General features: G+C 49.1%; 1 protein-coding gene across 4 annotated transcripts; it reads left to right on the plus strand.

The window, feature by feature from the left end:
• EDC3 (enhancer of mRNA decapping 3) lies at positions 1-26,634 on the plus strand. Of its 4 annotated transcripts, none has more exons than XM_071441845.1 (7): positions 1-82; positions 3,270-3,448; positions 6,001-6,314; positions 11,075-11,410; positions 20,151-20,304; positions 21,695-21,912; positions 23,504-26,634. In XM_071441845.1, exons 2-7 carry the CDS (start codon positions 3,285-3,287, stop codon positions 23,836-23,838), a joined length of 1,521 nt encoding a protein of 506 aa, XP_071297946.1. In that variant the 5' UTR covers positions 1-82; positions 3,270-3,284; the 3' UTR covers positions 23,839-26,634. The 4 variants fall into 4 exon arrangements, with proteins under 4 accessions (XP_071297946.1, XP_071297947.1, XP_071297948.1 ...); XM_071441846.1 differs by having other exon boundaries at positions 36-55; positions 3,267-3,448; XM_071441847.1 differs by having other exon boundaries at positions 65-82; positions 3,267-3,448.
• Positions 26,635-26,772: the final 138 nt, after the last annotated feature.

Here is a 26,772-nt window from a genome sequence, read left to right on the forward strand (position 1 = left end):
GGGGCGTGACCGGAAGTTGCGTCACGCCGAGCGTCTGTGAAGCGGAGGGGCCGCGGTGAGGCGGGAGCAGCAGCGGCGGCGGGTGAGGGGCACCGGGGGCACGGCGGGCATGGCTCGGCCGTTCGGAGGGAGCGGGCTGGGCTGCTGTGGTGCTTTCCCGGCGGGCTGGGGCTCTGCGCGACTGCCGTGAGGCGCGGTGGCGGCGCCAGGCCCTGCCCGGCCTGAGTGGGCCGTGGTGGGGAGGTGGTGCCGGGGCAGGCACGGGGCGGGAGGCCTGTGGGGCGGCTGTGGTTAACAAGGGGTTAAACTGTGTTTGAGTCCTGTGCTTGCCTGGGGGCTGCTGTGTTTGCTTATGGGGGGGGGGCGTGTTTACCCAAGGGGGGACCATGTTTGTATATGAGGCTCCCTGTGTTTACCTATGGGGGGCCCTGTGTTTATCTGTGTGGGGGGCTGTGTTTGCTTATGGGGAAGGGTCTTGTGGTTTAGGGGGCCCTGGGTTTACTTTTTGGGGGGGTTCCCTGTGTTTATCCATGGGAGGGGTCTGTGTTTATCCATGGGGTTTCCTGTGTTTATTTCTGGAGGCTCCCTGTGTTTATCCCTGGGGGGCTCCCTGTGTTTATCCATGGGGTGTCCCTGTGTTTATTTCTGGGGGTTCTCTATGTTTATCCATTGGGGAGTTCCTCGTGTCTATCCATCGGAGGGGGTCTGTGTTTATCCATGAGGGATTCCCTGTATTTATTTTTGAGGGTTCCTTATGTTTATCCATGGGAGGAGTCTGTGTTTATTTTGGGGGGTTCCTTGTGTTTATCCCTGGGATATCCTTGTGTTTATTTTTGTGGATTCCTGATGTTTATCCTTGGGGTATCCCTGTGTTAATTTTGGGGGTTCCCTGTATTTATCTTTGGGGGCTCCCCTGTGTTCATCTATGAGGGGTTCCCTGTGTTTATCCATGAGGGATTCCCTGTATTTATTTTTGGGGGTTCCCTGTGTTTATCCATGGGGGGTTCCCTGTTTATCCATGAGGGTCCCTGTGTTTATCCATGTGAGGAGTCTGTGTTTATTTTTGGGGATTACTGGGTGTTTATCCTCGGGGTATCCTTGTGTTTATTTTTGGGGTTCCCTGTGTTTGTCCCTGGGATATCCCTGTGTTAATTTTGGGGGTTCCCTGTGTTTATCCATGGGGAATCCCCCTTTTCACCTTGGGGGGTTCCCCTTTTTACCTTGGGGGCCCCCTATATTTACCTGTGGGTCTGGTTGAATTTACATGTGGTTGGTCCACTTGTTTGCAATATTTGGGATCCCTGTGTTTTCCTATGGGATCCCCTCTATATTCCTACAGGGACACAGCCACCCCTCCCAATCCAATCCCAGAATAGTTTAATTTATATTTGCACTCAAACATAGATTTATTGTTGGGTGTTTTTTTGCTAAAAGGAGGTTCTTGTTTTTCCAAAGGATCCCTGTAAGGTGATGATGTGTGCTGAGCTCCTTCCCATATTTCCTAAGGGAGATTAAAAAGAAAACAGGAAAAGGAATGAAGCTTTAGCTTTCCTGTGGATACCCAGGGATGTGCTATCTGTGTTTTGAGAGTGCTTTTTATCAGCCATCTCCTTGGAATGCAGGCATTCTCATCATGGCTTAATATCAACACACAGCCACAGGAAGGAGAGGAGCCTGCTCCTGAGGAATTTATGCCTTTGTGACTAAATTTAATGTTTTCTTCCCTTTGAAGCATCCCCTGTTTTCAGCCTGTGAAACTTGGGGGAAGTGAGATTTTGATTTTTATTTTTTTCCCTCATCCAGTTCTTTTTTTATTTCCTTGCATCTTTTTCTGTGCAGAGAACCCAGCTGCCTCTTCCAGCAATGTGATTTTTACATGGAAATTGATCTCCCTGGGCTGTCTCCCGTGTTTCTTTGTGCTGCTCACAGTAAATATCAAACATTCTCCCTCTTTGATTGCAGCATGAAAGGCAAATCTATACATTTAGGAGCTTGTCATGTCTCTTGTTCTCCATGATGCTTGTGAGCCTGTCACTGGGAAATCTGGGATCAAAGGAGCTTTTTAGCTGCTTCCAGCAGTGTTGGAAACATCTGTCTAAACAAATTGGAGTTTTTCCTCCCTGCTTCTGACAGAACTCGAGTGCTGGCAAGGAGAGCAACCATTTTTTAATTCATTTATCTAATTATGGCAGTGATGTGAGGCTGCCTTTGCTGCTTTTGTCCTGCATTTCACTTTTTGGGGATTTTTCCCCCCTTTTGTGTTTCTCTGTTAGTTGGGGTTCCCCTCCTGCCCTGTATCTCTGTTCCCTGAAAGATTTTGCTTTTCATTTGCACATGCAGAGATCAGTCCTGAATATTCACAGGAGCTGTTCTGGCCAATGTCCATCTGCCAGAACTTCAGTGAGGGAAGTAAAGATAAATTCCCAGTTTGAAATCACAGGGAGTGTTGCCTTTTTCCCAGCCTGGAAATGAAACTTGGGATAATTTTAGTTAGGAGGTGATATAAGAGCAGATCTTTATTTGTAGGCCTTCAGGGGCTTTTGTGAACATCTTTTTTATATCACCTCCTTACTAAAATTATCTGGAGTTTCATTTCCAGGCAGGGGAAGAGACAACAAGAGAATATCCACAGGCAGGACAAAACACTGAATATTTTTTTTGGAAGCATCAGCCTTGAATTCAACTGGTCAGACAAAGATCTGCAGATCTTTATTTGAAGGCCTTCAAGGACTTTTGTGAACACCTTATATCATCTGCTTACTAAAATTATCTGGAGTTTCATTTCCAGCTTGGGGAAAAGGCAACAGGAATATATCCACAGACAGGATGAAACTCTGAATATTTCTTTTGGATTTTAAATTCACTCAGTCAAACAAAGATCTGCAGATCTTTATTTGAAGGCCTTCAAGGACTTCTGTGAACATATTTCTTATATCACCTGCTTACTAAAATTATCTGGAGTTTCATTTCCAGCTTGGGGAAGAGGCAGCAGGAGAATATCCACAGGCAGGACAAAACCCCAAATATTTATTTTGGATTTTGCATTGAGGTGGTCAAACAAAGATCTGTCGTACCATGGGGAAGGCAAAAATATCTGTTTCTATTTTACTGTAAATTATTTTTTATCATCCAGGGATTTAGACTCTGCTTGGAATGGTTGGGCTGTCACTTCCTCCCCACCAAGGAGAGAGGAACCAGCAGAGCTGGGGCGGGCTCTAGGGCTGTGGATGCTGATTCAAGCTGTGGCTTTGTGCATCTCTTTGCAGCAGCTCTGTGCCACAGCCATGGCCACGGACTGGCTGGGCAGCATCGTGTCCATTAACTGTGGGGAGAGCCTGGGAGTGTACCAGGGCAGGGTGTCTGCTGTGGATCAGATCAGCCAGACCATCTCCCTCACACGGCCCTTCCACAACGGCGTCAAATGCCTCGTGCCAGAGGTCACCTTCAGGTGAGTGCCTGCCTTGCCCCCAGTGCCTGGGTCTTGGTGTGCAAAGTGTGCTAAGGAAGGCAGCAGGAACCTCCCCTGGAATGGGAAATGTAAAGCCTCTCCCTCTGAATTGTTATCATTTTGAAATTAAGGGGCTCTCAGGCAAAGATATGGGTGTAGGAATGGCAGTTCTTTATTAGGGAAGAAAAAAAAATAAAAATGCAGTAATACAAACCTGACAAAGTGTCTGGTGTCGAGATGACCCTGAGGTGTTAGAAAGTCTCTTTTTCCCAGCCCTATGACTGAAGAAGAAGACAGGATTCCTTGGCTCTCCTTCTCAAGGTTGTTTATTTGCTCTTATCCAATACATTGTCTGTCTGACCTGCTGAGATCTGTCCAGCAGGTTGGGTTGTGGCACACTGGTGTTATCTTTTTATACTAAAAACTACCTGTACTTTATTTACAATATTTTTCCAATACCTTTCACCTATGTTACACAGTTTGTCTCTACTCTAAACCCATCCAAAAGTGCCACCATGACAGCAGAAGATGGTGGCCAAGAAGAAGAAGAACAGGGCATGCCCAGATTCTTCCATATTGCCTCTTGAACCCCCATTCTAAAAACCCCAAAATTCTACTTTTTCACCCGGTGATAAATTCACTATCATTCTACTCCAACTCTTGTGGCTTGAAGATCTTCACACAAAGTTGGTAATTGTTTCCATGGGCTAAAATCGAAGGCACAGGTGGTTTTGACTCTGTGCCAAGGTCTCTGAGCCCCCTGCCAGGGTCTCGAGTCCTCCAGGGCAGGCAGAGCAATGTCCTGGGTTCTGACACAAACTGCCAGAGTGAGAGCAGGCCCTGCCCCCCTGTGTGTCAGGGGGTGGCACAGCCCCATCCCATGGGGGCTCACCCTCCTGCAGTGCCAGCTGTGGTTCTGCTGGAGCAGGGATCCTGGACAAGGGGGGAGTTTTCCTCTGCAGCTCCAGGGCTGCTGGAGATGGGCCTGGGCTCCCTCTGGCAATGCAGGGCAGCAGAAGCTGCTCCTCTGGGAATGCAGTGGGCAAAGGCTGCTGGGGTGTCCCAAAGCTCAGATTGGATCCAGGTAGGAATGGTTGGCTCCTCCCCTTGGCAGGGCATCTCCCCATGGGATGATGGCACTGGCCCATGAACAGGAGATAATTAATAATTAATGGCCCATGAACAGAAGAGATCTCCTGGAGGGAGGGTTGGTTGTGGAGGAGATAAAGGAAACTGCCCAATGAACTGAAGAGAACTGCCCCACCTCTAACACATTTCTAAGTATATACTTATATATTTCTATTTTATTTCTTAATATTTATTATGTTTTATTAAAAAGAATTTTATTTTATTTCTATTATTTATAAAAATTAAATAATAAGTTTATTTTAATATATTTTTGTTTGTAATTTTCATTTATATATTATATATAATGTAATTTAAAAATAATTAATATATATGATATCTATAATATATATAAATCTATATTCTATATAAAAATGGTTTTATTTTTTATCTATATTTTTCTATATTATATATAATATAATTTAAAATTATCAATATATATAATAGATAAATCTATAACATATATATATTTAATAAATATATATAATTTTTATTAATATATATTTTATATATTTATATTTTTATTTTTTTATTTCTATTCTATTCTGTTGTAGCAGAGGGGGCTGAGGTGCTTTTTCAAAGCTTTGCCCTCAGCAGTTCTTTCCTACAGTTCCTGCTAACACTGTGCTTAAAAATATACCCAGGAGTCCCTGCTCAGTGCCCATTTTCCTGTTCCCTGCAATGCTGTACTTAAGGCTCTGAGTCACTCCTTTTTCAATAACACTGACTCCTCAAAGTCAATACTCTGAATTTTTTTTTCCCCTTGGATTTTGAAGAGAGGCACTGGGGGAAGGCAGGGCATGTGTGGAAGTCTCTCTGCTTTCACATCCCACTTGGACAAATGCTGAGTTAAAGCTGGAAGAGTCTCATTCCTGACTTATTTCTTGCAGTCAATGCAAATGGAGGGCTTTATAATCACTCCTTTGTTTTAATTTGGCTTCTGACCAGTGCTAGATTAGTTTTCTTTAGCTTTTTTTTTCTTTGGAAATGGGAAGTATCCTCCTTGTCTGAGCATGAACTCCTCTGATCTGAGGGTAGCTTTCTGCAGAAATGGATTAAAAGTAATAGTAGCCTCAAGGCTGAGAGCAATTAATTAGCTGGGAACTGTTAAATTAATGCAGATTTCTGCTAAGCTCTGGACCAGTTGCTTCCATTTTTTGCTTGACTGATTCCTGTTTCAGCTGCAGAGCCTTTCAAACAAAATCCAGGTGCAGTGCAGGCATACTGAAGTGGTTATTTTGAAGATTTGCCATTTCAGTTGAACATTTTGATGTCTGTGTATGTTTGAGCATTAAAATCCTTTTATTCCCTTGTTCTTATTGATGATGCCATCAGAACAATCCCATTGGACAAGGACGTTTTTCCTCAGGAGGTTTTTCCCTGCCAGGCTGTTTGCTAAATTCCTGCTTTTCTGGTGCTGTTTTTAGGGCAGGTGACATCACTGAGCTGAAGATCCTGGAGATCCCAGGACCAGGGGACAGCAGGCAATGCGGGGACTCACAGCACATGGACGTGGCCATGCCAGGAGTGGGCTGCCAGGTGGGGCCCAGCCAGAATGGCACTGGCAAGGTGCTGAAGAAGCCCATGTCCAGCAGTGCCCCACAGAACATCCCCAGGAGGACAGACATGAAGAGCCAGGACATTGTCATCTCCCCACAGCAGCAGTGCTCCAAGAGCTACATGGATCGGCACATGGAAACGCTGAGCCAGTCCAAAGGCTTCAGGAGGAGGCACAACTCCTGTGAGTGTGGGGCTCTCCTGTCCAGCATCTTCCCTTTGCTGGGAATTGTCCTGGCCCACCTGTGGGTTATTTTGAAATACAGTCTATTTCTGACCCCACCTAAAAGGTGGCTGTAGTCAGGTGAGGGTTGTCCTGGTTTGGAAAGCCAGGTGTCTGCTAAGGAAGGCAGGAGCCTCCCCTGAAATGGAGAATGTAAACCCTCCCCCCTCTCTGAATTGTTATACATTTTAAATTAAGGGGCTCTCAGGCAAAAAATATGGGAGCAGCAATAACAGTTCTTTACTAGGGAAGAAAAAAAAAAAGATAAAATGAGCAATGCAGTGCACTAAAACAACACTGACAGAGTCAGAACACAGCCTGACATCCTGTGGGTCAGGGTGTTGGTAGCAGTCCCATTGGAATTGTGGCTCAGCCCTCCTGCAGTGTCAGGTGTGGTTCTGCTGGAGCAGGGATCCTGTAGAAAGGTGCAGTCTCTTCCTCTGAAGATCCAGTGGCAGAGGCAGCTGCTGTTCCTCTGGGAAATCCAGAGGAATCCAGTGGAGAAGCTGTGCTGGTGTTCCAGAATCTCAGGATTATATCCAGGTAGGAATGCTTGGCTCCTCCCTCTGGGCTAACATCTCCCAATGGGATGCTGTAGTTCTTACCAGCCATGCAGTGACATTGAATAGCCCCTTATCAGCAGGTGTCTGCCTGGAGGGAGGAATGGTTGTGGAAGAGATAAGGAAAACTGCCCACTGAACAGAAGAGAGCTGCCATACAGATGACAAATAGGATACAATTTGTTTGGCAGTCCAGGACAGGGTTGGTCTCTTGCTCCTTACAGAATGAGAGGACACAGTCTTAAATTTAGGTTGGATGTTAAGAAAAGGTTTTTTCCTGAAAGAGGGATAAAGTACTGGATTTGTCTGCCTGGGGAGGTGGTGGAGTCACTATCCTGGATGTGTTTAAAACAAGACTGGATGTGGCATTGAGTGCTGTGATCTAGTTGAGGTGGTGTTAGGGCATGGCTTGGACTCAGTGATCTTCTATCTTAGTGATTCTGTTTATGTAGAAAATGCCTAATGCCAGTTCCAAGGATTTCCTCATTTTGCTATCTTTTCTGTTTGAAGATTCCCAGCTTCCAGTCTTTCCTCTAAAAGGAGCTGCTGCAAACTGCAATGTGATCCTCGAGTGGGAGGAAAACACAGTGGGTTGTAGCAGCTCAGTGTTGTGTTTGCAGGGATCCTCCAGGAGAAGTGAAAGACACATGCAGTGAGAATTTCCCCCACTGTTTTGTCTTTTATGATTTTAAGACTTCCTGAGGCAGCAGTGAGAGTTCAGGATTAATGGCTTTTTTTTCTCCTGCTTAATTTAACCTCTTGCTTTTTAAATCTCCCCAGGCTTTTCTATTTAAGGCTTTTATACCCATAACCTTTTACAACATCACCCCATACATAATTACAAATGGGTTTTGGCTGTGTTGTTAAAAATATAAATTAATGAGGGTGATGTAAAATCAGAGCATCCCAAAGTCACACATCCCTTATTTTTATTTCTCTTGATAAAATCTTCAAAACTGGGCCAAAACTGGCTTTGTTCACTTTTTTCCTCAAAGCCTCCTGAGCTGTCTTCCTTTCCAGATCCTCATAATCCAGTTCCTGTAATTTCAGTGTACATCCAGCATATTTCCATGACTTAATTGTTGAAGCCTTGGTATGCATCCAGAGTAATTCCATTACTTCATTTTCTTGCAAAATAAACAAACCAAGGTGGGCCAGGCCAGTGAAACAGGTGTAAGGCTGTGGTTTTAGGGAGAAATTCCTAGACCTCTGGAAGTTTTTCTCCCCCACCACCAACTGGGATATTTTTTACCCCTTCCAGGATGTCTGGTAGATTTGGGGAGAGCAGAGCTTCACCCCACAAATAACTCATGTTGGGTTTACATGAGCACATCAGACTTTGAGGCAGGTTGAGTGAGGTCCTAGGTGTTGGCTTGGGTTCATTTTGGAATATAGGAGGTCCAGAAGGGATGTCTTACCCTGTAAAATGTGCATTTGGAGAGTAGGGTGAGTGAAGTTTGGAGAGGGGAATGGAATTGGGCCTGGCTTTGTAGGGAAGAATGGGCTGAGATGTCATCCAGAGCTTGTGTCCTACAGCTGAAAGTTGACCTCTTGTTGGCCTCTAGCGTGCCAAGTGAGGGCCACAATTGCCCTTTGGAGCCCTGGTGTGACAGGAATCAATAAACACCAAACACCAGCTCAGGTTTCCCAACAATAGCTCTGCTGCCGTGCTGGCACTGGGCTCGTGGTGCCAGGGCTGGCAGCAAAGCCTCCCACAGGGATCTCTCAGGAAGGCAGCCAGCTTGCTGGAAACTTTGTTTGCTTGTGTGCTGTACATGAAAGGCTTGTTATTCCTCAGAAACAAAAAAAGCCCGGGAAGGATTGTTTATCTTGTGAGGGAGGTGCTTTTGTGTGTGCCAGCTTGGAGTGGATGGAGCTCTCCTCATGCAGGGCAGAGCACTGGAAGCTGTGATCCAGAAGCAGCTGGAATAGGAGACCTACCTTGCTTCAGCCTGATGTTGCTTTCCCCCCTTGCCCTTTTTCTGCCTCTTTCCTTTTCCCTGAGCAGAACCAGCTGTCATTTTTTCCTGCCTAGAAGGTGATGCTTGAAGAGGAACAGCTCCTAACTTTGCTCCCAGCTCCTTGCAGGCCTGTGCCACGTTCTGTGTGCCTTGTTAGGGGGCTGTGGGGCAGCCAGGGCAGAGCTGGGTGGGTCAGCAGCACTGCAGAGCTCTGGATGGCTCAGGGAGCTGCCCACCATGTTTTGATGAGGTGGGCTCATGGTTCCCATTCTTTGTGGCTGCAGGGAGCTTTGCAGCCATTGTTCTCCAGCTTTATTCCATCAGCATTCCATGCTCACATCAGCTGCTCCTGTCCCACTGGACAGCCACTCTGAGTTTTAGGGCAGCTGAGGGGAGTGTGGAGCTGTTTGCTGCAGGGGAGTGTGACAGGAGCAGCCTGAGCTGCCCAAACTCTTGCCACTGACACAAGGAGCAGGCTGGCTTTGCCTTTGTGGCAGTGCAGGCTCCAGCTTGTCCACCTGAGAGTCCCTTGGCTTCTGCTTGAGCTGCAGTTCCTGAGTGTTGGGAGAGCTTGGGCCTGTTGTGTTTGCATTCCTCATCTTCCTCCTTCAGAGCAGCAGCTGTGGCAGTTCAGTTCCAAACCAAATCCTGTCCAGCTTTGTGTCACCTTTGGTTTGGGAGCTCTTTATCTGGCACAGAGTGGAAATTGGTACCAAAAACTTTCAAAACCAAATGTGCAACCTGCACATAAATGAGTGGTTGCAGTGTGCCTACTGAAATTCTCCTTCCTGGCAAGCCTTTCCTCTCCCCTAAATCCTGTTTTGTCACCACAGTGCTGGAATTCTGCTGTCTGTCCTTCCAAGACAAAAGGTGCATTATCTGAGAAGGTTGTTTGAGTTTTTTTCCTTAATGGGGAATGGTTATTCTGCAAGGCCTGGCAGATTTAGGATCTTGCTGTGGTGACTGGGGAAAGCTTTCAGGTTAGTTATTAACCAGTTCTTGAGAAAAACCAAGCCCCACACTATCTGAAATAAATCCTTGCTGAGGCAATGCCTCTCTGACTGGAAATAAACCAGGTACACATCCTCAGCTAATCACATTTCAGCATGACTGGAGTTAGACATGCTGAAACTGGACTTGAAGGGGATGGGAAGGGTGCTGGTGGAGTTTGTGCCTGCTGCAAATCTTTTGGGATGTTTGGAAATCTCCTTGGATGGCTCAAAATTCTTTGTTTCTGTGGTATCAAATTGATTCTCTCCAAGTCATTTGTATAAATCCCTCACAAATGGGATTATCTTGAACAACAGGAAATGGTTTAGTAGAGCAAGAGCTCTGGCTTGATGACTTACTCCATCTGTTGGACACTGTAGGTGATTCCTGGAACTGCAGGAATTGGCCTGAAATATTTTCTAGTAATTGCAAATGTGACACTGGCAAGGACAAACAAAATAATATTGTCTGGACCTGGAGGACAAAGGAAGAAATGAGCAAGTAAAGGATATGTTGAGCTCATCATTGTATATTTACATCAGTTTTTCATCTCCAGCCCTTAGGAGGAGACTTTCATCAGTCTCACTCCAGAGAATTTGGGCTTTCCCAATGACTTGTGGTTGGAAAGAAGTGTATTCCAAAACACAAGGTAATGGGTAAGGAGGAGAATGAAACAGGAATAAGGCAATGGACTGTGTTTCATTTCACAGAAATTATATCAAGGTTGAGCAAAAAGAGATCCTTTCTATTCAGGGTTTGATGTTATCCCTTAAAGATCACTAATAGGGATGGAAGCACCTACAGTAGTTTCTGAAATTTAGGGGAGTTCCAGAGAAGGGCTTGGGTCACACACTTGTCTGAACATGGGAAAATTCCTAGGTCACAGCTGATTACCTTCCCACTGATGTGGCATGGGATTAAATAAAACCTGGAGAAACACCTCTTTTGCTACTGTGGGCAAGCCTGTTTTTCTAACCTGGCTGCTGGAGGGAAGTCCCTGAAAGTCTCTTTGCTGCTGCTCTATTTTCTATTGGTGTTCTGTTTGTTATTTGATGTTCTATTTCCTGCTGGCCTAGCTGAGCCTGGGTAATGCCAGCTCCATGGTGAGCATCCCTTGAGTGAGGGGACTATAAGCAGGAGCTCCCCTCTGCCCCAAAATGCCTTTTTCCCTTTCAGGACTCACTCCCACCTTGCTTTTCTTTTGGCTTAGGGTCATCCAGCAGCCGCCACCCCAACCAGGTGACCCCAAAGAAGAGCGGCCTGAAGAACGGGCAGATGAAGAGCAAGGATGACGAATGCTTTGGGGATGACATTGATGAAATCCCAGACACTGATTTCGATTTTGAGGGCAACCTGGCCCTTTTTGACAAGGCAGCTGTGTTTGAAGAGATCGAGACTTACGAGAGGAGGAGCGGCACCCGCTCCCGAGGGACCCCCAACGAGAAACCCGCCCGCTACCGGCACGACGAGAACATCCTGGAGTCAGAGCCCATCGTCTACAGGAGGATTGTGGTACCCCAGAACCCCCACAAAGAGTTCTGCACGGGTATGTTCCTGATAAGGAGCCAAAGTGCTGCTTTTGGGGCCACACGTGGTGGATTTTTGCTGCGAGGGGTCCGAGCAAGGTTGGATTTGTTTGTTCACACACGCAGCCTTTCTTTGCAGTGGTTCTGAGAGAAATGCTCAGAGAGGGCAGCTGTGACTGTGTTCACAGGGGTCTTGGGATGAGGGAAGAGACAAGGATCTGACTCTATGTTTCAGAAGGCTTGATTTATTATTTTATTATATATATTATATTAAAACTATACTAAAAGAATAGAAGAAAGGATTTCATCAGAAGGTTAGCTAAGAATAGAAAAAGAAAGAATGGTAACAAAGGCTCTGTCTCAGACTCTCTGTCCGAGCCAGCTCACTGTGATTGGCCATTAATTAGAAACAAGCACATGAGACCAATCACAGATGCACTTGTTGCATTCCACAGCAGCAGATAACCATTGTTTGCATTTTGTTCTTGAAGCTTCTCAGCTTCTCAAGAGGAAAAATCCTAAGGAAAGGATTTTTCATAAAAGATGTCTGTGACAGGCAGCAAAGTAAGTGTTACTCCAACAGGGAGCAAAGCTGGTGGTTGGGAATTGAAGAAGAGGTGTTTGAATCCTTGCTTTGATTTCAGTAGCCTGGGGAACCCATGTGGACTCTGAGAGGGACAGAGGGATGGGCTCAGGATTTGTGCTTTCATGGTTTCAGGAGATTTCCTGTGCTTCTGGCACTCTTTGGGTTGTAGTTCTCCATTTCTCTGTGGGTTTAAATATAGTTCATGTAAAAAGGATTTATGGGACATTTAGTCCAAATTTCAGGTAACTTTAGTCTCCTTGGGGTATCTTGCCTTTGATTTTAAGTAAAATGTGGGAGTGAAGGAAATTTGGCGTTCCAGGAGTGTTTCTTTCCACATCAGAATGAAATCAGATGTCAGCTCTTTTTGCAGGAACTCAAACCAACTGATATTCTGGTAGCCTGAGCAGAAGTGTGAGCAGCTCCTTGGGCTGTCATTCTTCCTCTGCCTGGAAATTCCATCTGGGGTGTGAAATGCTTCAGGGGAGGAAGCTGGTGGATTTGTAATGATTTGCTGCTTTTCAGTTTTGAAAAGGCTCTTTTTTTGATGGTTCTGGTGTATAACAATGTCCTAGTTTTCCATTTCTGTCATTCCTCTTCCTAGTGTCCCATTCTGCTCTGGGGTGAGAGGAAAACACAGTGGGTTGTAGCAGCTCAGTGTTGTGTTTGCAAGGATCCTCCAGGAAAAGTGAAACAAACATGCAGTGAGACTTTCCCCCACTGCTTTGTCTTTGATTTTTCATTATTTTAAGACTTCCTGAGGCAGCAGTGAGAGTTCAGGATTAATGGCTTTTTTTTCCCTGCTTAATTTAACCTCTTGCTTTTTTACATCTCCCTAAGCTTTCAGCATCTCTCTGTGGAAGTAGCCACACTGTGCTGTGTGAACAAGCACCTCTTCATTTTCTGTGTGATTTCCTGTCTGTCTTGTGGGTTTTTTCAAATTTCATACTTGTCAATCCATCTTCCAGCTGGCTTGTTTGAGAGGAGACAGGGCCTCTGTGGATGTCTAGTCTGAAACAAAAGCTAAGCCACTGTTGGCAGCCAATCTGAGCAGGATGGCTGACAGGGGATTCTAGCAGCAGAATTCCTGGGAGGAAAACCAGCATGCACTGAGCAGCAGTGAGTAAATTCAGGGATGGAAACCCAATCCTGTTTGCTGCACTCCAAATCCCTTTGTTTAGCAGCTGGAAGGAGGATGCTGAGCTGTAGGCAGCCTGCCTCTCAGTGCCTCAAAGAGCAGCTGGTAGGATTAAATGAGTGCCAAGAGCTCCAAAAGCCTTTTTGGTTTTGGATGTGTCTGTGGCAGGATTCTCCCTGCAGAGTTTTTTCTGGTTTCCTAAGGGAAGCTCTCCTTGCAAAAAGCACTTCCTAGTTATGACAAAGCACTTCTTTCTCTTGTTTTTTTTTTCACCCTGAGCCAGTCTGAGAGATGATTGTGTTAATAGAGACAGTGAGACAGTGATTCTGACTGAGACAGTGATTCTCTGTCTGCTGCAACAGCACAAAAACTGATGCTGGAGATTGGCAGGGAGTTCATATCCAGCTCTTGGCACTGTGGGATCCCTGTCTGTGGATCCCTGCCTGCTTTTTGATGCCATGGAGGATGGTACAGAGGTAAAACCAAACTGCTGATGTCAGTGTGGAGTCAGTCTTTTGAGTTCCCCAAAAGATTCACCTGCAGGACATCCAGCCTGGGGTTTTATTGCTGACTGGAAGAACTTGGTGTGTGTAGGATAAACACTTCAGTCCACTGGGAGGCTTTGCTGAGAGCTGGTTTTGTGGAGCTAGGCTGTCAAGTAAAACACTTCTAAAACAACCCTGGGTTTTAGAAGTGAGCAAGGAAGGAAGAAGGTGGGAATCTGTTCCAAGCAAAAGTGAAAACTTGGAGCTAATAGAACTTAGCAGGTGATTGTGGCTGAGCTAAATCCATCCCTGGAACTCCACACTCCTAAACACATCATTCATCTTCATTGGTTTGGGCTGGCTGCTGTAGATCTGTCTCTTTATTTACTGGGAAATGCAACTGTTTAGCAAAAACTGCCTCCCTGGAAAGGCTGATCCTTGCATAAGGTGTGAGATGCCTTTTTCTGCTTCCAGAGAATTTAAATGTGGGTTGGCTCAGGCCTGTCTCTGTTTCTGCTGTTGGCACCAAAACTCCTGTGTTTGAACATCTCTGTGTTTTGGGAGCAGGTCCTTCTGCAGAGCCAACATTGTGCAGGAGTGTGGGAGCTCAGAGGAGTTTGCAGGAGGGTCTGTTCTTCAAACAAGCCTTTCCTTCACAGTGAGGAGGTGCAGGAGCAGGCAGAGCTTTGTGCCAGGGTCAGAGGCTGGGTGTGCCCTGAGGGTGATGCCCACAGTGTGGCTTTTCCTTTGGAAAGGCTTTTCCTTTCCCTGTCCTTGACTGACTTTTCTCCTCTTTTAGCTCCTCCAAAGCTGGATGTGAATATTGAATGTGTGAAGTGTTCTGGGCTGCTTTGAGGAGAGGGAAAACTTTGTCTCCTCAGTTTTGCTTCAGGAGCAAACAGTGGGCCTGGGGCAGAGTCCCTTTGTCCCTCTGGCAGTTTTTTTTTTTGCTTAGCTGGAGGGAATTGTGCACTGATGCTGGGGGAGGATCTCACTGGAAGGTCAGCCAGAACTCTGGTGGGATTTGCTGTAATTAAAAACAACGATGATTAACAAAAGCAGCCCTTAAGGTTGTGTTCTTTGAGGGGCAGTAAATGTGTTTGGCTGAGACTGCAGGCAGGTGCTTCCAGCTTTACCACCAGCAGAAAGCAGTAAGGGATGTCTCATGTGCCTGGTGTGGACAAGAGCTCCAGACTGTCACACTGTGAGGCTCTGGACCTGGACCTGGGATTATTCATTGCCAAAGGGAAGAAGCTTGCAGGAGGTGCTGAGTCCAGTTCTGCCTGAGCCAGTGCCTGGAGTTATTTTAGCAGAGAACTGGAACTAGAGAGCTGCTGAAATGGCCAAGGGAAAAGATGGGATCCAACCCTCTCCTTTTTCCCTGCCACTGCAAGCTTGGGAAGCATTTGGGCATCCCAGCAGCATTACAGGGCTTGTTTGGGGAAAAACTCCTTATTCTTTAACTTCTGGAAGGTTAACTCCCTCTTCTGCTGGCTTGGGATGTTTTTATCCTCCCAGTGTCACTCTGCATGTCCCAAAACCATCCAGTCTATATCTGCCTTGTGGGTTATTTTGGTTTTTTTTTGTTTTTTTTTTTCCAGGCAGCTGTAAAATACATTTATTTAATATTAAAAGGCCTGGGCTAATTTATTTTATTGCCTTCATTAGCAAACAATAAAGATGCCCTGTCCAACCCAAACATAATTAAAGTTGGCAGAGCTTCAGTTTTGTGGCAGTGGTGTTATTGTTAGTGGGTTTACTCTGCCAGAGTTTATTTAACTCCCTGGGCCTGCTTTTGATGAGCCAGTCTGACTGGTTGGACCTTGCGTGAGGGCACAGAAGGGAAGTTCTCCTGGCATTTCAGCTGCTCCTGAGAGGGAGCAATTAGGACAGGCTGGCGTGCTAAATGCCACTCCACCAGTGCCTCCCATTAACCCACTGCTGGCAGCCAGCCTGTGGTAAAGGCAGTTTCCTGAAGCTGCTGGCTGAGGGAAGGATGTGGAGGGGACACAAGATCTGTGCTGAGTTGGGTGCATACAGAGTGGACATTGTCTGGTTTGTCCTTCTGCTTCAGGGGCTTGGTACAGCATTTAAGCAGGGGATTCGTAGGTGCTTCAAAATAGAGTTTGGGATCTCCCTTTTTTGGGGTCAGCAGTGATGCTAGGAGAGACCCCAACCTCGGGTCACTCATTGCAAATCATCCCTGGAGCTTGAAAAGCAACAGCAGGGGCAGAGCTGTGACTGGCAGCGCGGCAGAGCAGGGCTCGTGTGGCATGGGGCAGGTGGGTGACCCACGGTGCAGGTGGTGACCACTGTGGGCACAGGGCAGGGCATGGCACGGGGCAGGTGGGTGACCATGACTGCTGTGGGCATGGGGCAGGATGTGGCACGGGGTAGGTGGGTGACCCACGGGGCAGATGGTGACCCATGGGACAGGTGGTGACTGCTGTGGGCACGGGGCAGGTGGGTGACCATGACCACTGTGGGCATGGGGCAGGACATGGCACAGGGCAGGTGGGTGGCCCATGGGGCAGCTGGGTGACCCAGAGGGCAGATGGTGACCACTGTGACCACAGGGCAGGGCATGGCATAGGGCAAGTAGGTGACTGCCGTGGGCATGGGGCAGGTGAGTGACCCACAGGACAGGTGGTGACCCATGGGGCAGGTGGTGACCACTGTGGGCTTGAGGCAGGATGTGGCATGGGGTAGGTGGGTGACCCATGTGGCAGGTGGGTGACCCAGATGGTGACCACTGTGGGCATGGGGCAGGTGGGTGACTGTGACCACTACGGGCACAGGGCAGGCCATGGCTGCTGGCACAGACCCGGGGCTATTCCTGCAGGGCTCAGGCTCTTATCAGCACTCAGGCATGGCTGATAACAGCCTGCTGGCCTGGCCTCCTGGCAGCCAGGTGACACTTCTGGGGCAACAGTGGCACACATGGAGTCCTCTGTGTGTGCAAGGCCTGGCTGCTGAGGCCAGGGGGGGAACTCCAGGAGGGCTCAGCAGGGTCCTCTCTGCTGCTTTTGCTGCTGTCCCCCTGCAGGGACACCTCTGGGTTCACTTCTGGAGAAAACCCCAGGGTTGACTATTTTTTGTTTTGTGGGGTTTTTTTCTGTTGGTTTTTTTTTTTTTGGGGGGGAGGGGGGTTGGGTTTTTATTGTTTTATTTGTTTATTGAAGGTTTTTTGTTTATTTTAATTTTTTGGGATTTTTTTTTTGTTTTTGGGGGGGGGGATTTTGGTTGGTTTTTGGGGGTTTTTTTGTTTGTTTGTTTTGTTTTTGGGGATTTTCTGTTGTTTTTTTGTTGGTTTTGGGGTTTTTTTGTTTCTTGGGGGTTTTGGGGGGTTTTTTTTGGATGTTTTTCATGGTTTTTCTGTTTGTGGTGGGCTTTTTTTGCGGGGCTTTTAGGTATTTTTGGGTGCGGCTTTTAGTGTTTTTGGGAGAATTTTAGGGGTCTTTGGTGGGTTTTTTTTGTTTGGGGGTTTTTGGTTGGTTTTTTGGGGGTTTTTTGGTTTTTTTTTTTTGTTTTGTTTTGGTTAGGTTGGGATTAAATGTGTGGAGATGGTATTTTGTTGTGTTTGGACTCAGATGTTTATTAATTTTTATCCATAATACAGTCTTACAAGCTGTGAGTTCTGCAGCATTTCATTAACAAGTCAGAAAATGGCTCAGAATCTATCTCTACAAGGTGTTTTAAGGAAAAACTATCTAATTAAGAAATGACACCTAAATTATTCTTACTTTTAACTTAATAACTAATTATTTGTGTCTTGTAATGTGGACTTTTCAATTATACAGTACTACTCATGAAGAAGGACTAATCATTGCCTTAAAACTTCTATCTTAGCTTTATATTAATATATTTTAAAATGTATTACTATATAGTAAAAGTAATATAGTAATATATTTTAAAAGTTTAAACTCTTAATGTTTTTTACTATGTGATATTACACACTTCTATTTAAACTACACTCTTATAATCTTAGTGTTACCAATTAATTTTGGAAGCTTTTTCTATAGCTTCAGGTCAAATGTAGTGTTCTCTTGAGTATCTGTGTCTTTCAATACAGAAACTCTAAAATTCTCAGCATGCAGGGTTCCAACACCCCAGGATGTGCAAAACCTCCCATTTCTGCTGCAGCTTGCCTGGGTGGTTGGTGACTGGGTGTCCTGGTTTGAAAAGAGAGGTGTCTGCTGCTGAGGAAGACAGCAGCCTCCCTTGAAATAGAGAATGTAATCCCCCTCCCTCCAAATTATTATAATTTTGGAATTAAGGGGCTTTCAGGCAAAGGTATGGGAATAGGAATAACAGTTCTTTGTTAGGGAAAAAAATAAAATAAAATAAAAATGCAGTGATACAAACCAACCCTGCCAGAGTGAGAGCAGGAGCTGACACCCCCTGTGTGTCAGGGGGGTGGCACAGCCCCATCCCATGGGGGCTCACCCTCCTGCAGTGCCAGCTGTGGTTCTGCTGGAGCAGGGATCCTGCACAAGGGGGGAGTTTTCCTCTGCAGCTCCAGGGCTGCTGGAGATGGGCCTGGGCTCCCTCTGGCCATGCAGGGCAGCAGAAGCTGCTCCTCTGGGAATGCAGTGGGCAAAGGCTGCTGGGGTGTCCCAAAGCTCAGATTGGATCCAGGTAGGAATGCTTGGCTCCTCCCCTTGGCAGGGCATCTCCCCATGGGATGATGGCACTGGCCATGAACAGGAGATAATTAATAATTAATGGCCCATGAACAGAAGAGATCTCCTGGAGGGAGGATGGGTCATGGAAGAGATAAAGAAAACTGCCCAATGAACAGAGGATAAGTGCCCCAGCTGTAACAGATGGAAATGGAGTGCACAGCCCCATTTCCAACCTAAGGCATGGTGACAGGAGCTGGGTGCCCGTTTGGCCCTAAGAGGGTCCCTGAGGTGCACATTTCCCACTGCTCCTCTGGCAATGCAGGGCAGCAGAAGCTGCTCCTCTGGGAATGCAGTGGGCAAAGGCTGCTGGGGTGTCCCAAAGCTCAGATTGGATCCAGGTAGGAATGCTTGGCTCCTCCCCTGGGCAGGGCATCTCCCCATGGGATGATGGAATTTTATCAGCCATGCAGGGACACTCACTGGCCATGAACAGGAGATAATTAATAATTAATGGCCCATGAACAGAAGAGATCTCCTGGAGGAAGGGTTGGTTGTGGAAGAGATAAAGAAAACTGCCCAATGAACTGAAGAGAACTGCCCCACCTCTAACAGATGGTGATAGAATTCACACCCCAGGCACATCTCACAGCCCACGACACTGGGACACCCTGGGGAATACAGCAGCACTAATAATTCCTCCCAGCTCAAATCCACACTGCTCATTTGGCCCTTGGCTGTGAGAGCTGGCTCTGGTGGTGTTTGCTGTGTGCAGAGGAGCCCAGCCCATGAGGAATGGCTGGGTTTGCTCCTGGGGTGGGTGCAGGAGGGCTGCCTGTGCCCCTCAGAGTGTTTCCAGCAGCCCTGTCACATTCCCACAGCTCTTCCCTAGCAGCACAGGCAGCCCCAGCCCTGCTGGGCTACCAGGAGCACCCAGGGGGCCACTGTCGCCCCCAGAGCAGAGAGGCCAGGGGGAGCATCAGGGGGAGCCAGGGCTGCTGAGCACTGGGCAAGCTGAGAGGAGAGATGCTGATGGAGGGACTGAGCTCACACTTTTTGACCTGCTGTTTCCTCTAGCAGGCATTGATTCAATCCTCAGCCTTTCTGCTCCATGGTGCACCTCCTGTGCCTGTCTCAGAGTGGGAGCTGGCTGCTGCACTCAGCTGGCATTCCTGGGAAGAGAAGGAGCTGAGAGCTGCTCTGTGGACATCCCATAAGGAGATGGCACAGGTTGTCCAGAGAAGCTGTGACAGCCCCTGGAAGTCTCCAAGGCCAGGCTGGACAGTTCTCAGCACTTCACAAAACCTCTCTTGTTTCTTTTCTCTTGATCCAAATGCTGGAGCATTTCCCAGCTCGCTAGCCCAGGCTCTCCAGATCACCTGGGAGGTGTTTTTCTGCACAGTTTATCCTTTGAGCATTTCCCTGCTGCCTCTGTGTGCTGTGATGCAGCTGCTGGGTCTGGAGCAGCCCTTCTGGCATGGGAATACCTACCAGCAAATGTGGGATGGCTTGTTTTGCTGGGATCTTGGGATTTTGGGGACCAGTGTCAGGAAGCATAAAACATCCAGGCTTTTTTTGGTACTTCACAGCTGCTCTTCTGACTTTCACAGTGCTCAGGAGCACTTTATGGTGGGTTAAAGCTCTGTTGGCCTGGAGACCATGAAGAAAGAGATGGAATATTAAGGTTTAAGTCCCAGAGGCCTTCTCAGACCTCATGTTACTAAAATTTCCCACAGAACTTTTGTGGAAGTGTCATTTTAAGCCGACACTTGTGTTTAGCTATTTCTGCTTCGCTGAGAATAATTTGCATTAATTTGGTGGCTTGGGAAGGAACGTGGGTGAACAGTTAACAGTGAAGGATGAACCTTTTCACTGTTTTGAGGTGTCTGACTGTCCCCATCTGTGCCTCCTTCCCCTGTTTCTGCCCCCCAGACTCGGGGCTGGTGGTCCCCAGCGTGTCCTACGAGCTGCACAAGAAGCTGCTGGCGGTGGCTGAGAAGCACGGGCTGACCCTGGAGAGGAGGCTGGAGATGACAGGGGTGTGTGCCAGCCAGATGGCCCTGAGCCTCCTGGGGGGGCCCAACAGGTACAGCTGGGGCCTCTGGGGGGAGGGAAGGGGCTGACAGGGCCCTCTGAGCTCTTGACTCACAGACAAAGCACAGCTGAGGTTTTCCTTCCCCCTCACTGGGAGTTGTTGGGGGAGCTGAGCTTTGCACAGGTGCTGCCTGAGGTGGATGGAGCAATGCAGAATGTGTGATGAGCTCCTTTCTGCACAGAAAGGAACCTTCCCTTTGCTGATTTGGCACATTACAATTTCACAGTGTCAATAAAAGCAGAAGGCAGCCCATGAAAACAGCGCTGTGTGGATTTTTGTGAGGCTAACTCAGCTTTTCAAGCATCTGCAGCTCACCTGAGCACATCCTGCTCTTTGCAGCAGCTTTGGAGTGCACTCAGTGCCTTTTGCTGACTCCTGAAGAGCTCTGCTCCCTGCCTCTGCTTCTGTGGCTGTTGCTGTGGGCAGGAACTGCACCTGTGTTTTTGTGCTGTTGATAGCTGCTCCAGATTATTTGCTCTCAAAAAGAAAAGTAACCCTTCAGTCTCCATCTGCTTATTCAGGAGTGCTTTACCAGCACCTGATCACTTATTTAGGAGCTCTTTACCAGGACCTGCTCACTTATTTAGGAGTGCTTTAGCAGGACCTGCTCACTTATTTAGGAGTGCTTTAACAGGACCTCCTCACTTATTCAGGAACTCTTTATTAGCACCTGCTCACTTACTCAGGAGCTCTTTACCAGCATCTGATCACTTGATGGAGAGCACTGAGTGCACACAGGCAGCTGAAATTCCTGCTGCAAGCCCTGATGCCTTCCTGGCCAAATTAACTTTATTGTGTAATTAATGAAGCTTAGGGAGTAGAGATTGTTGGGACCTTACTTTCTACAGTTGTTGGAACCTTATGCTCTCAGCTGTGGGTGCAGGAAGTCCTGAAGGGAGGGGGAAAAGAAGGCTGGAACAACCTTCAGGTATCTGAAGGGGCCTGTAAGGAAGCCAGAGAGGGCCTCTTTATCAGGAACTTAAAGAGGGGAAATTTAGGTGAAATATGTGGAAGAAATTCTTCCCTGTGAGGATGCTGAGCCCCAGCACAGCTGTGGCTGCCCCATCCCTGGGAGTGTCCGAGTCCAGGCTGGACAGAACTTGGAGCAGCCTGGGCTAGTGGAAGGTGTCCCTGCCCACAGGGATGACCTTTAGGGTTCTTTGCACCCAACCAAGTCTGAGCTTCTCTGAACGTGCAGGCAGAGCAGCGTCAGCACCACAAAAGGATGTGGGCTGCTCTGGAGAGCAGTGGCAGATTTGCAGAACACCTGGCAATTTGCATCTTACTGGGTGGTTTTTTTTTAATTTTTTTTTCTCATGCAGGAAGAAGGTAAGAGACTCTGGGGTTTGCTGACAGTCCCTTTTTTTTGCCTGTGTTTCAGACTGAACCCCAAGAACGTGCACCAGCGGCCCACGGTGGCGCTGCTCTGCGGCCCCCACGTGAAGGGGGCGCAGGGCATCAGCTGCGGGCGGCACCTCTCCAACCACGACGTCCACGTCATCCTCTTCCTCCCCAACTTCGTCAAGATGCTGGAGCCCATCACCAACGAGCTCAACCTCTTCAGCAAGACACAGGGACAGCAGGTGTCCAGTGTCAAAGGTCAGTGGCCAAGCAGGGCTGGCTTCTCTAGGGCTGGCTTCCCCTGGGGGGGAGCAGGGATGGCTTCTCCTGGGAGAGTAGGACTGGCTTCTGCAGGGCTGGCTTCTGCAGGGGGAGCAGGGCTGGCTCCTCCAGGGTTGGCTTCCCCAGGGGGAGCAGGGCCAGCTTCTCCAGGTCTTGCTTCTGCAGGGGGAGCAGGGCTGGCTTCTGCAGGTCTGGCTTCTGCAGGGCTGGCTTCTCCAGTGGGGGAGCAAGGCTGGCTTCTGCAGGGAGAGCAAGGCTGGCTTCTCCTGGGGGAGCAAACCTGGCTTCTTCAGGACTGGCTCCTCCAGGGAGAGCAGGGCCAGCTTCTGCAGGGCTGGCTTCTCCTTGGGGAGCAGGGCTGGCTTCTGCAGGAAGAGCAGAGCTGACTTCTTCTGGGAGAGCAAGGCTGGCTTCTCCAGGGCTAGCTTCTCCAGGCTTTCTGCAGGAAGAGCAGGGCTGGTTCCTCCAGGGAGAGCAGGGCTGGCTCCTCCAAGGAGCAGATCTGGCTTCTGCCCGCTGCCCTGGCACCATCTAGTGGCACTGTCACGCCTGGGTGGCTGCCCAGAGGCTGCAGGGACAGCAGGCACTCAGAGCCTCGACAGAGGAGCACTTGTGCTGCCACAGATGTTTCCGGTGGGAAGAGATCAGGAAGAGCTGCTGTATGGAGCTGTGCTGGTAGGATGAGGGGCTGCCTTGTTCAGCATGTTGGAGCTGGGAGGGAATGAGTGTCCAGCTGCTGCTGCAAAGCAGGAGCCAGCTCTGCTGGCAGGATTGCAGCAGCTGTCAGGATTCCCATCTTGGTATTCCCTAGAATAAACAGCTCCTGGGAGACTGCTGGCTGCTGCCTGGCACTTCACCAGTCGTTTTCCAAGCTGCTTCATTTGAACTTCTGGGGAGAAACAAAGCTGGGAGTTAGGGCTGTGTTGTGCTGACAGAGCTACTTGCCTATGTGAAAATATTGTAAAAGGTTGGAACAGATTTTTCAGAGCAGCTGTGGCTGCCCCTGGATCCCTGGAAGTGTCCAAAGCCAGGCTGGATGGGGCTTGAAGCACCCTGGAATGGTGGAAGGTCCTTGCCCATGGCAGGGGGTGGGATGAGATGAACTCTAAGGTCCCTTCCAAACCAAACCATTATATGGTTTTGCACGAAGGACTTTGTGTTCCATCAGGTGAGGGGGATGCAGAGCAGGTGAGAGAATGCAGCAGGTGAGAATGACAGAGCTCAATGGGACAGGCAGCAGCGCAGCACAGCTGGTGTGTTCCAAAAACCAGCCTTATTTTCACCTTGTGGAATAGAAATGGTCCTTCCTGATGGGCAGAGAGCCCCAGTGCTCCCCTGGGCTGCCTGCACTGTGAGTCAGTGGTGCTGGGGTTGCTCATGAGCTGTCACTGGGTGAGGTTTTGTACCTGCCAGGCTGGGGATGTCCCCAGAGCTGTTGAGCATGGCTCTGTGAGGGAAGGGTGGCAGTACCAGCAGGTGAGGCCAGGCTGTGCATAAAGAGTGGAAGCCAAACCCCAACCCTGCAGCTGGTGCCGCCGATTCTCAGCCGTGTCCGTGTTTCTTGCAGACCTCCCAGACACCCCGGTTGACTTAGTGATCAACTGCCTGGATTGTCACGAGAATGCCTTTCTGAGAGACCAGCCTTGGTACAAAGCAGTGGTGGACTGGGCCAACCAGAACCGTGCCCCCGTGCTGAGCATAGACCCCCCCATCAGCGAGATGGAGCTGGGCATCGATGCCAAGTGGTCGCTGGCGCTGGGGCTGCCGCTGCCGCTGGGCGAGCGCGCCGGCCGCGTCTACCTCTGTGACATTGGCATTCCCCAGAAGGTCTTCCAGGAGGTGGGCATCAACTACCACTCCCCCTTTGGCTGCAAATTTGTCATCCCCCTGCACTCCACTTAGAGCTCGTGCAGCCCTCCTGGCTGTGAAGGGAGAGAGGAGGAGCTCTGTGAAAGCCAAGCTGTGCTGAGCTGGATCCCGGCTGGTCGACTCTGGTGACGCCTTAAAGAAAACAAACAAACAACAAAAAAAAAAAGGATGTGAAGTTCTGGAGGGGTTTGCCTTCTGGAAGAAATGCTGTGTATTTAAAAAGAAAAAAATGGAATAATCGTAAAATGAAATGAAAAAAAAAGCCCAACAAACAAAAAAAAAGGAGGAGGAGAAGGAAGTGAATTGTTCCTGCAAAGCTCTTTCATTCTTTCCTGCTGTGGGATGAAGGAGTGTGCAGGACCATGGTGTCTGTCCCCTGCTGCTGCCCAGCCCTGGCTGGCACATGGTACAAATAGGCTGGTTTGGAGCTTTGAGATGTGTTTCGGGTCCTTCTGGTTGACTATTCCCAGCAAGGACATCCTGGTGGGAACAGCCCCCCTTGATTGTGTAGAAATCCCTTGTGTTGAGGGAAAATCTTGTTTGGTTCCCATGTTGGTTTTGACTGCCCCATCACTGTTTTGTGTTCTGGAAGGCAGTTGTATCTCCCTCTCCTTCCCAGCCCGTCCAGCCCCTCACAGAGAGGGCTTTTCCCTGTTTGGAGAGCTTGTGTCAGGAGCCAGAGGCTCCCACATGCTCTGGGAGCACTGATGTCCTTCCTCAGCTAGGCCTTACTGCTTCTGTACTGTTGGCTTTTCTTTGTTCGCTTCATGGCCGAAGCCCAGCTCCATGGGGTGGAGGCCTTGGATGGAAAAGAACTTTTCCAGCATCCTCGTGGGGTTTGGGGTTGTTTTCTTTGGTTCTTTCTCTGTGCTGGCCCAGCAAGTGGCTGCTCCATGGCTGGGGGAATGGAGCAGGGCAGGGCAGGGTTGCTCTGGGGTTGTTGGGTGCTGTGTGGTGCAGGTGAGGTTCGGGGTAAGCTCCCTGTCCTTCCAGCATCCCTGCTACATTTGGTATGGTTTGGGAAGTAGCTCATGGATCTGCTCATTCCCGTTGGAATCAAAGCCTGTGTGTGGGGTGGGCTTGGCCTGAGGAGGGGTTTGGCTCCTGTCTGCTGGCAGGAGAGGGTGTGCTGGGAGCTGCTGTGCTCCTGGGCAGGATTCCCATCAGAAATCTGCTCTGCTGTCCCATGCCTGGCCAGAAACATTGAGTTATCCTGTCCTGTGTTCCTTTTATTGTTGTGGGTGCAGTGCCTGGAGCAGGGACGAGCTGAGGAGCCACCAGCTCGCTGGCTTTGGCAATCAGCTTGGGCACCCACCCACCCTGCTGGCTCTGTGTGCCCCCAGAGCCGAGCCAGGGAGCTGGGAACGTGGGCAGTGCTGGGAGCTCTGCTGCTCCTCTCACACTTCACCCATCCCCAGGGCTCCTCCAGGCCCCTCCAGCTCGCCCAGCCCTGCTCTGGCACCAGGGAGAGTTGTGGGTGCTGCCTCTGTCCAGGGGCGCCGGATCCCTTGGGAGGCTGAAGCACAGGGACCAGAGTGGGACCAGTCCAGTGTGGGTCCAGTCCCACTGACCAGCCCCACAGACCTGCTTGTGCCCCAAGCTGGGGCTTTAGCCAGGCACTCATCTTTCCTTGCCTCTGTTAGAGCCAAGCCAGGGCTGCCAGAGGAGGAGGGAAGAGCTTTTCCTGCTTGGAAAGAAGCGATGACTGGGTCTGGCCTGGGAGTGTGGAGGGCCCAGGAGGCTGCTGAGCCCCGGGCTCACCCCGAGGTCTGGCCCCTGCACGTTGCCATATCTACCTCAGCAGGACCAGGGGCTGTGCCCTGGCTGGGCAGCCCTGGTTCCCCTCAGCTGCTCTGGGACACTGCTGGCCTGGGGGGCTCTGCCCTCCATCCTGGGCACAGGGCCACATGTGCCCCACGCTTCAGCCCCAGCTGTGGTGGCACTGACCAGGCTGTGCTTCTGACTGGGACAGGACAGCAATGTGGTGGGTACTCACAACACAAACACAAGGTTTCCCTCTGTCTTTTTTGGTGTTTTTTGGCTGTTTCCTTGGATCTTCACCCAGGAGCAGCAGCAGGTTAAAAAAAGGTTGTTGCTGTAGTCAGTGTTAGCTTTAGTCCCCTTCCTTTCACTCTCTTTGCTCAAGACACTCAGTAGGAGACTTGCTGTTTCAATTTCTGCTTTCTGCAGGTTTTTCCTGCCCTTTCTGGGTTTGGCTGTTGAACTGTAGCTTGTACACACGGAGCAGGAGCAGGGCAGGGCTAGTGCAGGGTGCAGCTGCCCTGCCTGGAAGGCACTGGGGCAGGTGATGGTGGTTTTGCAGGGATGGAGCTCTGGGAAGCACCAAGGCCCCTGGTTCTTACCAGCCTTGAAATGCTTCCCCACGTTGAACTATAAAAATAAAGTGAACAGTGTTGCACAACAGGAGGGTTCAGCCCCTGGTGTAGGGAAGGTGGGGCTGTGCTCACTGCCTGCTAGATTTGGGTATTTGGCTGTACTTTCCCCCACTGCAGCTGTTTGTTGGCTTCACACACCTGGAATGTGAGGTACCAGCTCTTCTGGAGCACTGAGACACCCAGCAGGGGCTCTGGGTGTCCTCATCACCATCCCCCACGGTGCCAGAGGTAATTCCAAGAAGGGAGCAGTGTTGTAGCTGTGTTTGGGATAGTTCCTACCCTGGTGCTGCTCTGGGCCCGCTCTGGTGACAGGTGACGATCACTGCGCCGTGGCACTGCTTGGTGACCCCATTTGTGACCTGATGTTTGTAACGACCAATTCCTGCCACTGCGGGGGACCATGCCCTGAAATAAAGTGCAACTCTTCATGTGTGCTATTGTGTGCAGATGTTTATTTGTCTGCTCTCCTTCTAGAACCTTCTGCTGCCACGGCAGACACCGGGCCACTCCCCCTCACTGATTCCAGGGGATTTTTCACCATCTCCCTCTTCCTTTGCACAAGAGGCAACGT

The sequence above is a fragment of the Agelaius tricolor genome, unplaced genomic scaffold (genome assembly GCF_023055355.1).
Source record: "Agelaius tricolor isolate 1412-34295 unplaced genomic scaffold, bAgeTri1.0.p SCAF_16, whole genome shotgun sequence".
Taxonomy (NCBI): Eukaryota; Metazoa; Chordata; class Aves; order Passeriformes; family Icteridae; genus Agelaius; species Agelaius tricolor.

Excerpts from the sequence above, each read along its gene's own strand:
- EDC3 (XM_071441845.1), top strand. The coding sequence starts at position 3,285 with ATGGCCACGGACTGGCTGGGCAGCATCGTGTCCATTAACTGTGGGGAG. Across the intron at positions 6,315-11,074 it reads CAGGAGGAGGCACAACTCCT|GGTCATCCAGCAGCCGCCAC; the intron begins GTGAGTGTGGGG and ends CTTTTGGCTTAG. Across the intron at positions 20,305-21,694 it reads CTCCTGGGGGGGCCCAACAG|ACTGAACCCCAAGAACGTGC; the intron begins GTACAGCTGGGG and ends CCTGTGTTTCAG.